The sequence below is a fragment of the Lagopus muta genome, chromosome 6 (assembly GCF_023343835.1).
Source record: "Lagopus muta isolate bLagMut1 chromosome 6, bLagMut1 primary, whole genome shotgun sequence".
Classification (NCBI taxonomy): domain Eukaryota; kingdom Metazoa; phylum Chordata; class Aves; order Galliformes; family Phasianidae; genus Lagopus; species Lagopus muta.
In genome coordinates, this window is record NC_064438.1 from 32,231,099 (window position 1) to 32,243,250 (window position 12,152).

General features: G+C 33.1%; 1 protein-coding gene across 4 annotated transcripts in view; it reads right to left on the reverse strand.

The window, feature by feature from the left end:
- Positions 1 to 12,152, reverse strand: part of STXBP6 (syntaxin binding protein 6) — an 86,916-nt gene that overhangs the window by 11,626 nt on the left and 63,138 nt on the right. For all 4 annotated transcript variants that reach the window (XM_048949340.1, XM_048949341.1, XM_048949339.1 and 1 more), the window contains 2 exons: positions 6,125 to 6,255; positions 4,176 to 4,341 (listed from right to left, as the gene is read on the reverse strand). In XM_048949340.1, coding sequence (XP_048805297.1) covers positions 4,176 to 4,341; positions 6,125 to 6,255 — 297 coding nt within the window. The remainder of the gene's footprint in view (positions 1 to 4,175; positions 4,342 to 6,124; positions 6,256 to 12,152) is intronic.

Below are 12,152 nucleotides of genomic sequence, written 5' to 3' on the forward strand. Positions count from 1 at the left end.
AATGGCAATGACTTCCCTAAGTGCAAATTTAAGTCAACACTTGAGAGGACTCCAAATTCCTGTTGAAATCCATAGTTAGCTATAAAGCATTATTTTAACATTAGTTCTTTAGAGGGAGGGAAGGGGAGGAGATGGAGATAAAAGACACTGTTTATATAGGTGCACGCACATGTTTAAACTGAGGCCTTCCCAAAAATCAAAGAAGTCTTTTGATGTTACATCTTGTCAGTGGTCTGGCAGTGGAGAGGATATGGAAAATGCTGTGTAAATTCATCAATTACATATCTTTTCAATGAAGAAACATTTCAAAAGGAATACAGAGATTAGACCAATGACTGTACTAGATTAGTTCATAGTCTGATAGCAGTACAAGATTTACCAGGATTAATAGTTATAAATGGTCTTACAGTATTTTGGACCAACTGCTAATTCACACCTTCAAAAATAGGAAAGCTAAGTATTTTTAGGAATTGTTATTTCAGATTTCATCAGTCTCTGCCCCTGGAAATCAAAGCAGTGATGCCTCCCTATCAAACCTCCTCTCTCTCAAGATGTCAGGTTCCATCAGCTGCACAGAAGAAATACAATGCATTAAGTCTACACTGAGTGAGGGTTATGCAAAGGCAATCTGTTTTGAATTTTATGAGTTTATATACTTTGAAGACAAAGATGTAAAATCAACAAATTGTATCCTAGGAGAATTACCGTCATAGCAAACTGAGCACTCTGAAATGGCCATCAAATTAATTTCTCTTCAGCAATTTTCCTTAGGCATATACAGCAAATATCAACTCCCAGGAATACTGCAATAATGTTACAAAGTTCTTATCAATAACACCATTAGTTCGTCAGTCTGTGCAGTTATACTTCATTTGAAATATAGCAACATTTTACAGCTGGAGTATACGATATCTCGTGTTCACTGAATTGCAGCAGTGGAACCACACAAGATTATCGTTGTAGATTTCTATTGTGATTGACATTCAGAAACTGATTTCTCTGTCAATTCTACTTTTATAAGCTGCTCATTTTCTTCCACAGAAGTATTTTTCAGGTGGAACTTTAATTAAAAAAACAAACAAACAAACTCCAACCAACAGTATAGAAACTTGCAAGCAACAACAGAAAATAATTTAAATTTAAATGCAGTTTCTTAGGAAAAAAACACAAAAGCAAAACAAAAGCAGAGACATAGACACGCAAAATACAAATAAGCATAGGGCTCAGAAGTGATGGAATGCACTACTAGCGCTATATAGCAGTTCAGTAGGCCAACTGTATTTTATTTACCAAGGAAAGAAAAAGTGCAAGTAAGAAAACAGAACTGTCACAGTGGATCAGGCTAGTGCTTTGACTACTGCTTTATCTACCAGTATGCATTACTGCCTTCTCAAGGAGCCTTACTACAACAGTAGGTAAACTGGAATGAATACACATAATGAAGCCTTCTCCTAAGGTTCAATACTTATTACTTTTCTTGACCAGCAGAACAAGTGCTTTCAGACGTTGTACATTATTACTTACAGATGAAATTAATCATTATTTTATTAATCCTTTCAGTATTTTTACATGAGCACCACATTAAATGATTTGCCAAAGCTATTTTTTCTTTTCTAACCTCAGTCTCTGTCTTAATCTTACTTATTAAAAATAAATGTTAAATTTAAAAGGATCAGATACTGTTTATAATTTTTCAACAGTTACATTCAGAAACTTTGTTATCTTCTAAGGTTCAATATCATCATATAGTTCAGATGCCCCACCTTTCTCTGCTGAAATGAAAAGTTTAGCAAAAGTTGCAGAAATTAGAAAAATACAGAAATCAGAAATCATCAGTTAAAAACTAGAAAATACATTGCATAAATATGAAAAGTAAAATTGACAAATCATTGATGCATTTCTTAAAAAAATTACCTTCTATGTTTCCAGTGTACTTCTGTTGATGTTTTTAAACACTGGCATCGATGCTGGGACAGGATGTTACCACATTGAGGATCAGATACAAAGAAAGGAATTCTTAACTTGAATCAATTCCTTATTACTCTTTTTCTTACTCTTTTCCAAACTGAGAAATTTAAACTTAGTTTTATACTCGAATATATTTATATAAATCAGGACAAATCCAAGTTAGTATTTTCAATCTAAACTAATACAAATAAAAGTCTACTGACCAGAAAATTTACTATTATTAATTAGATGAAAAACACAGAATTACATTCTGGCTCAGTTATTTCAAAATAACAAAATACTATCAAAAACAAGTGATAGATTTTTTTTAATACATACAATTTTATCACAGTAGTTTCACTTTAATTCAGAGTAATAGAATTAATTTACATGTGCAAGTCTGTAAGGGTCACATGCTCAAGAACACAGCTTTTAAGTGACTATCAGTTAAGAAATGAAAGCAGTAACTATCAGATATTTGAAAGAAAAGTGGCCTTCCCATGCTAATTCTTAATTTCATGTGTCTTCTAAAGTCATTCATTCAGCTTGAACAGTAAGAAAGAAACCAATACACATTTACTCGGTTTCAAATGACTTATTCCACCGTATACCACTCATGAGCATCTCTTCTAATGCATAAAGGTATCCAGATAACACCAACAAAGTATTTTGCATTAAAGCTGACAGTTACTAACAAACTGCAAAACTTCTGTGAAATCTACATTCTGAAACTTCCAGTCTCCAACTGGCTTTCTAAAATAGGACAGAAAAACTGAATTCAAATTGTCTTTTTTCATGTAGAAATTTCATCCTCATAATTAAACCCAAAGAATTAATGAAAACGTCATGAAGTCCTATTCCTTGATATCTGAAGCTGAGTCAATAGCTTACAAAAAAAGAAACTCATTACCATTTCACACTGGCAATATATTCTTAGAGAAGAGTGATCCACTAATAATTCTTGTCAGTTGTCCTAGAGAAAAGGTTACACAGGCAAAGATATAATTTATTTGGGTTCTAAGGATATTTTAATTAATTTGACAGAATAACTACAGATTATAGGACAAAGCTTTAAAAAAGCGAACAAAAAAAAAAAAAAATTGCAAGATCATCACCTTACTTCCACTTGTCTTCCTTCCTTCTGCAGTTCTAGTATGTGCCTGAAGGTGGCAGCAATTGTTTATCATTACAGGCTCAGAATTCAGGTTTGTTTCTGTTTAGTTTTGTTACTTACTAACAATTTGTGTAACACAACAATACCTCAGATTAGATGCATTCCCGTGTCACTACCAGCACATTAGAAACATACAGAATTGAAAAGCATTTCCTACTATAAGAAGTAATAATAATAAAAAAAGACAACTCTCTCCTCCTGCCTTTCTTTTCTTCTACAAAGCATTATCTAGAAACCTCATGTAAGGCACAGATAGGTCTCTTCCCTCAAGAGAGGAACTTGAAATATTTAATACAAGATAACACTGGGAGGAATCTTATACTTACAGTCTTTCCAAATTTGAATATGCTCTTTGTTCTAGGAATTAGCACCCAAAACTTTCACTTGATCACATTATCACTATACTTAATATCACAGTCATTGGTTTATTTTTACTCAGTGCGGGAAGAATGTTTCCACTAGATACATACATTTTGAAGTTTTAAATATAATGTAAACCAAAAGCTTTTGAAAATGATGGGAAGATTAGTGAAATAGGAAGAAAGAAAGGAAGCTTTTTTTTTTTTTTTTTTTAACCTGATGTCCCCTCTAGGATACAAATGAATTGTGAAATGTAACAAAAACCTTCACGGATTTCTGCCAAAATCAAATTAAAGGAGTTGACCTCAGTGATGCTTATGGGTCCTTTCCAACTCAGGATATTCTATGAAATTTCAAAATCCATATAGGAAATTTAGTAATAAACACTTTTGGGCACACTTGTATAAATTTATATTGTAGAGAAGTCCTCTGCTGCTGTGGGTAGAAAGAAGGTACTCTCAGAAGATGAGTAGTGAATACTACCTCTTAAACTAAATATTTGAGAAACAAAGACACTGGAAGAATTTGAAGAGATGTTTGATGGTGAAACCTACAATTTCATTACTGTTAGATTAGCATATTCAGACTCATGATATCAAAGTATAAATAAGCACATTTAAGCACAGAATAAGTCACATGCAAACCATTGTTTCATGTCCACATGCTCAGAATACTCCAGTTGCAATTGACTTACCTCCAATAATTTTAGACTGGCAGTTGATAAATTCTGGCTTCTTGTCTGTAAGATATCGCTGACATGTGTGATGAAGAATCTGAAAGAATGTGCATTTTTCTGAAGCAGTGCTTGCTACCCATTGGTCAAAAGCATTTTCAAATACTAAATCAAATTCTGGCGAATCCTAGAAGAAAGAATACGCAACTGTTATTCCAGTTTCATGAATGATTTGAAAAAAAGATTTCCAAAATGATTTTGGAAAAAAAAATTAAAAAGCAATTATGTTGGAAAAAACAAACAAACAAACAAAAAAACCCCATGAAGATCATGTAACTTCATATCATCCCAGCATTATTTTTTCACCTGTATATTTCTGATAAAAACACATGTGGGAATTATTTTCTTTTGTATTTTTAATGAGGAATATTCAGCTAAGAAAAGAAATACCTGAAGATAAGAATATTTTAGATCAAATTATTAGAAGTTGGAATCTGTTAAGAAATTCTTCTTAACTACAGGTACGCAGCTACTTTTACCTTCTATATTAACACAAGGATTTTTGTTTAAATATGTTTGGCCGTTCAGTCTAAAATACATCCTCATGCTGCATTACAGTAAATATGGTTCTGGTCTCTATATTTACCCAAAGAAAGAAACAGAAAGCACTAGTCATTGTATTTTATTTATTATCATAGTGTTGTATAGATCTCAGGATAACAAGAACAAAAAATCACTTTCAGAACCAAGTAACCTCCAGCTCTGTACCTTGCAACAGCTGCCAAAATAGATGGATTCTATGAAAGCTGTGATGCTATACGCTTAGCAATATTTGCTAAAAATCATTTTGTAAACTAATCCAGTAAATATTATTTTGAATCAATGACACTGAACTATAGAAAAATAAGTCTGAAAGGAATGTCTAAGCTGAAGAACTTGATAGGACTTTGACATTGAATGTATCTCCAGATGCTATTTACAGAGTTCTTTTGCAGATTATGTGAAATATCTATATCTATATCCGTATCTATGTCGTTATTCTCATTTTCACCATCCCTCTTATCCAAATAAAATTCTGCTTCCTGCTTTTCACTTAGCAGTGGCCCAAGAACCTAATATTTGTTAGCAGGACTGTACTAAATTTGGTGCACCACTAAGATGCTTATTTGTTTGATCAGAGCACAACCCTGAAGAAACCAAGTGCGGTTAACCATGAACATTCTGCTGTACAATGAACGCAGTAAATAATTTTGTTATCACACAATATTAGTCACATTGCTACCTTCTAATTTTGCTGTTTGACTATTGAAGGTTTGCATTTATAAACACGTTAGTACAATTTTTCCCCAAGAATTCAAGTCAGACTGCACATTCCACATTAAAAAAACATGTAGGCAAAAATTCTGGAAACAATTCCAAAACTACTGAGTGGGTTTTTTGTTTGTTTGATTGATTTTTGTTTTAAATCAGTGGTCATGTGACACTGGCAGCAAAGGTACACTACAGCCCTTTGTGGATAATCAGGGTGTAGGAATCTGAGGAGTGGACTGTCCTGGGAAAAGGTTCACAGTATTTCCAGAAACTTGAACCTCAGTAACCCCTCCTTTCTTTGTTTCTACTTACCGCCCTTACAACACAGCTGCATGCCAAAATGGAACCCAAGAGGCTTATAGTTGAAGACAAGACAAACACAGCTCTTATTTTTCTCTTTAAAAGAAAGGACAGAGCAGGGAAAAGGGTACGGGAGACAAGAGGGAAAAAAGAAGATATCTGCTTACAAGCTTTGGCCTCCTCTTGTCTTTCCCATTAAAATCTATTTTATGTACTCCACCAAATAATTTCTTGTTTGAGAATTTGCACTTAAACCTGTCTCTTATCTTTCCATTTGCCTTTTGAATAATGAAAGACGCTTGTTCCAAAAATCAGTTGTAAGACCTCAGTTTCCATTTTCTAGAACTGTTCAAACTTACCTGATTAGGATCAATACCGTTGACCTGGCGAAGCTGCTCAAGCATCCACTGTGTTCTCCTAACAAACGATGTAGACCCTTCAAATTGCTTGACCTTTGTAATAGTTGCTTGAGCTGGTTTTTTGTTTGTCACTAAACACATAAAAGAAAAAACATGCAACAGTAATGGGCTGAATTTTTCAGAAACGTTCTGTTTAGTTCAATGTATCAGTTAGGTTAATGGTTCTGTAATAACATATATATATATATATATATATATATATATATATATATATATATATATATATAAAAATTCTATAAGGTCCCCCAAAATTAAAAACATATTGCTAATTCTGACAGTAGAAAGCATTCTCTTTCACAGATAACTTAGTGAAAAGTATATTCCTTATGAGAGATGACACAATGCCAAACAGCTGTTATATAACTCAAAATTAGGTACATTTCAGCTCATGACAGGTTAAGTTGCCAACAGCTTATGAAAACCAGAATGAAAAGTAAGCTCTTTCCGTCTGAATTTTTACAGACAATTTAGCATTTTCATTTTCCCATCCTAAGTAGCCATGGTTTCTCAAATACAGCTTGTTATTCATTTATCTCATCATTCACTTTTTTCTTTTAGATAAGAGAACTAACGCAGCAATGGCATGAAAGCATAATTTCATATATTACTTTAATTTTATTTAACTGTTACTTTGAACTGATTTCCATGCTGACAGTTGACTGAAAAAAAAACCTATACAGGTTTCTTTAGTCTTTTCAAAACATGCCAACACCTATGACATTCAGTTCCCAGTTTACATTCAACAGACTCAAAAGTATACGCGCTAAGTGCACCAAGAAAATAAAACCACAAAACCACAGAGGATCTGTGGAAAACATAAAATCAAGAAATTAAAATCATTCCATCTTTTCTCCTCAAATACTAGGTACCATAAATAAGAACAATCTTACATATTCCAAATAAAACATATGTTAAAAATCCCAATATCACAGAATATAGTTCTGCTTTTGGAAATAAAGAGAAAGTTACTATTAAATTGTAAAGATAGCACATCCTTAACTCATCATTAAGTATTCAAAAAGTTAACGCTAATTTCTCAACAGCAGGCAAAATATGTTCTTACAGTGGACTTTTTCTGTAAACAAATAGATTTTTGTAAATATAACTACACTTTTAAATTCTTACAAGAAATTCAATTTTAGGCACTTAATACAATAATATTCACTGTTATATTCATATTATTTATCTGTTGCTGTTTTATGTTATTTCCAAAACATATTTCTATTTCCAGTGAAAAGATGATTTCTAGAAGCACTGTACTGCACAATCTACTAAAATTGGTCTGTCACTCATTTTTTGAGAATAAAACATATTTCTGTTCATTTTATATGATCCTCCATAAAGAGTAGCATTGGGAATGGCCACTTTTCTCTTGGCTTTCAAATGTTGGCAGTTAACAAAGACTTTTTAAGTAATCAAGTCTTAAATAGTCAGATTAACTCTTTTTGTATACTCCTGTTACCCACATTCTCAGGAAAACTAACAAGACAAATCTGAAGGTATATACTGCATAAACTTTTGTACTCAGAGGACATATATACTGTAAATGTTGATGTAGTAATCAACATTCCACAGAATTAAAAAAGCTAACATTGTTTTTCAGGATGAAAATTTACTATTGCACAGGTCAGTGACTTGATGTTAAAGGTACTTTAGAATGGAATAGCAAATTCATATTAATATGAAAAAATCTTTTTAATATCTCAGAAGTATTCTTTTAAATTGAGACTGTGGATGTAAAAGCCCAAGAATCTTCATGAGAACTTGTTTTTAGAAAGAAATTCACTTTCATGAAAAATTCAGTAGGTTAAAAAATAATTAGATATTAACATTTCACATAACAGATAACTGTTTATATGGAATTACTTCAGACTAGAAAACACAGCTGGATTCAGTATATTGACTGGACTATTCATGAGAATATAATTAACATTTTTAATATATATATATTATATGTATATTTATATATATTATATATAGAACAGAAGTCTCTTAGTCAACAGCTGAAAACATTGTCAGATCTTAAAGGAGGAAATCAGTGTAGTATACCAGAAAGGTAGTAGCAAAATTAGATAAGAGCTATTGAAATGCAAAAACTAGAAGTGAGATAAGTATTAAATATCAGTTGATTTCTCAATGGTCTGTATGTTCAATTGGACCACTATGACTTAAAGAAAAAGTTACCATGAGGGGATCAGTGACTTCAGGCTGTACTGGAATATTTTTCTGGAAAAAAAACAGCTCAATTGAGCTGCAAAAAGCAAAGCCTAACAATTAAACAAAACAGATATGACAGGCACCATACCTGTACTTACACTGTACAGACAGATTCTGCTTTTACTGCAAGTTTTCAAGACCATGAAGTAGAAAACAAACAGTATTACATGAACACAACACAAACTGTGGTCACTAGCTTTCTAAATTAATCCTTTTTGATATTTACTCACACCTTTTTGTCAACACCTGTGTTAATTTTGGCAAATTGAATTCACTGGGCTCAGTTCCACTTATCTTCTACACAAGGCTGACAGAAGAAAGCTATCTAAGAGTGGCCTTAATTTTAGCATCCCTGCGGTATTATCTTTCTAAAGAGATCAGGCAATATTCTACTGCTGAATTACCCACTTGTTAAAAGAAAAAACTGTGCATACAATATGTAAGGCACATATAGGATTAATGCTAGCAGTACTGCAAAACAAAGCATTCAAAAATTGGAAGAACTAGACAAAACAATTACTTATGTGTGATGAAATGGTATTTTTTTTCCTTCAGAATCTCATGGATAATTGATTATGAGGCTTACTTTGAGCCTAAACTTGATTTCAACCAACTGCTCTGAAGGATTCTACATGATATACTTTCTAGTGCTTTTGAAAATGGAGGTCATTTACTATATCAAGTAGAAATATCAGATTTTACAGACTTGATGGTGAGACGCAGGATGTAAAAACTCCATAGATTGCTCAGTTAATACATATTTACTATTTGAATAATCTAATTATTTACATTTCTCTACATAGCCCTTTTAACAATGAACAGATTTTCCTTCAACTTTTCAGTGAAAGCCTATTCTTCAGCTACTCTCAACAATTCCTCTTAGAAATAAACAGTTTAAAAAAAAAAACAAAAAAAAAAACAACCCTTGATTAGATGACTGGTTCTATATCATCCATACAGTCACCCTTGAAGAGGCTTTGTCGTACGGAAGAATTTACAGCACTCTTGAGCATCTCAGTCATTGCTTTAAATAGAAACACAGCCTGAAGTCAGGAGCTGTGACACTCCTGGAATACTGGCAGTTCTCCCTTTAGGTTTCTCACTTGTAGTTACTGTGTGCAATGAAACAGACCTAGTTGCATTATACCTTCTTTATCTAGGTATTTAAGGAAAAGAATGGAATTTCTAGAACATTCTAAAAGCAGGTACCCAAAAGAATACCAAATATGCTTTAAAAATCTTCATTTATCCCATAACAGGTTGACAGTAGTGTGGCAGTCATCAAAGACAGTCATTAAAGACGCTCCAGATTCTAAGACTCCCTGGCATCTGGAAGAGCAATGCTCACCAGCTGCCTTGCAGAGAAGCCACAGAGTATGCCTTAAATTGCAAATATAAGAAGGAAAAAATTGGAAGCAATTACATTCTTCCTGACAAGACATGCAGATATATTTACTGAATTTGTCACAATCTTTATCTACCTTAATAAAAGACTGTACTAAAATCATGTTTTGATTTTAGTGATTTTTCATTCTGTGCTTGATTTTTTTTCTAACAGAACATTAATCCTTCAAAATATCAAGTTGTAACGTGCACAAAGAACTCTTATTAGATATTATTAGATTCAGTAAAATAGATTTAGAATTAGATTAGTAAATTAAGAAAATGTCTGAGAAGTCAACTTACAGCAATTAATGATGGAACAAATTAAGGGCTATTTTACTTAAAACAAACAAACAAACAAAAAACACAACAAAACAAATAGAAAAAAACCCAAACATGCAGATGAAAACACAGCACTAGATTAACAAATAATCAAAAAGCAAAGAGCCAGAAAGAGCATTACTTCCGAAACTAAAGACACTACTATTTTGCATCACAAATAAAAATACATCACAGCGTTGTTTCAAAGACAGGTGAAATTTAAGAGGGATGCCTTTAAGTGAAATAATTTTTCAAAAGCAAATTAGAAAATAAGAGGCAGAAAGAATTAACTTTAAATCCCTCTGTGAGAAAGCCAAGAAAGTCACTGCTTTAAAGATTTGAAGAACTTTGAAACACTTATTTGAAATCCAGACATAAGTTAGAATTCTGCACAACATGTGGCTGGAATCTTAAGCAACTAATCAATATAGCTTTTCACACTGAAAGCTAAGGGAGATGAAACTAATGGTCTAAATTCATTTCATCTGCAGTCCAGAATTCTTTTTTTTTTTTTTTTTGGTCAACTTTCTAAAATATCTTTTCACGTCTATCCTGTATGGAAACAGCAAAATAACATGAAGTGATAAGTGTTTAAATATTCACGTTGAAATATTTGGCCTTGAGATAAAGTCTTAAGCAACATCTGTGCTTGAAGTCTTGATTCTGGATATCTGAGTTCAGCTTTGAATTGTCTTTAAATTTGGATTACTACGTATGCTAAATGACTTTTAAACTCTTTAAGTAATTAGTACTCATAGGACGAATGGTTTTTTTGCCTCACAAAATTTCCAATCATATTGTAGCATGTATCTAAAATCCTTAGTGACTAAAATAACTACTGAAGGGATCACAGAATCACAGAATTGTAGGGGTTGGAAGGGACCTCCAGAGATCATCGAGTCCAACCCCCCTGCCAAAGCAGGTTCCCTACACCAGGTCACACAGGTAGGCATCCAGGCGGGTCTTGAACATCTCCAGAGAAGGAGACTCCACCACCTCCCTGGGCAGCCTGTTCCAGTGCTCCGTCACCTCACTGTAAAGAAGTTCATGCGCATGTTTGTGCGGAACTTCCTATGCTGCAGTTTCTGGCTGTTTCCCCTTGTCCTGTCTCCACTCACCAGTGAAAAGAGTCCGTCCTCGCCACTCTGCCCCCCACACCTCAGATATTTATAGACCTGGATCAGGTCCTCTCTCAGTCTTCTTTTCTCAAGGCTGAACAGCCCCAGTTCACTCAGCCTTTCCTCATAGGGGAGATGCTCCAGGCCCTTCACCATCTTTGTGGCCCTCTGCTGGACTCTTTCCAAGATATCCCTGTCTTTTTTGTACTGGGGAGCCCAGAACTGGACACAGTACTCCAGATGAAGCCAGATAAATGGGGAATAAATGAGGATAAATTAATGTACAAAGTCTTGAAGCAGTTAGTGATTGTTGCAACTATTCACATTACAACAAGGTTATATTTATTTAATAGCTGGACACTACACAAGTGCACAATTGTTCTTAGAGATTTTTTAAGTAGTTCAACTTTTTATTGCTTCTGTGTCTCTTGGTCTTGAGAAAAAGAAAGCAGTGCAAATGAAGATCACTTTCATTTGTAAGACTGACAGACAGAGGAATCTACTGAAGTTACTGGCTATATGTGTAGTTCAATCCAAGACCACCCAGCAATATAATGTTCTGTCTCATCCTGTAGAGTTGCAGTATATAATAATATATAAACATAATAATATATATTTTATATATAATATTTATTTATATATGTATATATATATATATATATATATAATATTATAATAATATAATAACCAGTAATGAAATTTGTGTAAAAATAGCTGCCAATAATTAATGACAGGAAAAAAATAAGTCCTTTAAAATGCACTCGGGAGAGTCTAAGGTGACTCCAGATTTTATCAGGAAATAGATAAAATGAGTTGTTAATATTATTGGCACAATTAATTTTTTTTTTTTTTTACAAGCCCATTCCCAAAAATAGAAAGTAGGTTACAAATAGACCGTGAAAGAAATCATTATTCCTCCATACTTTGCA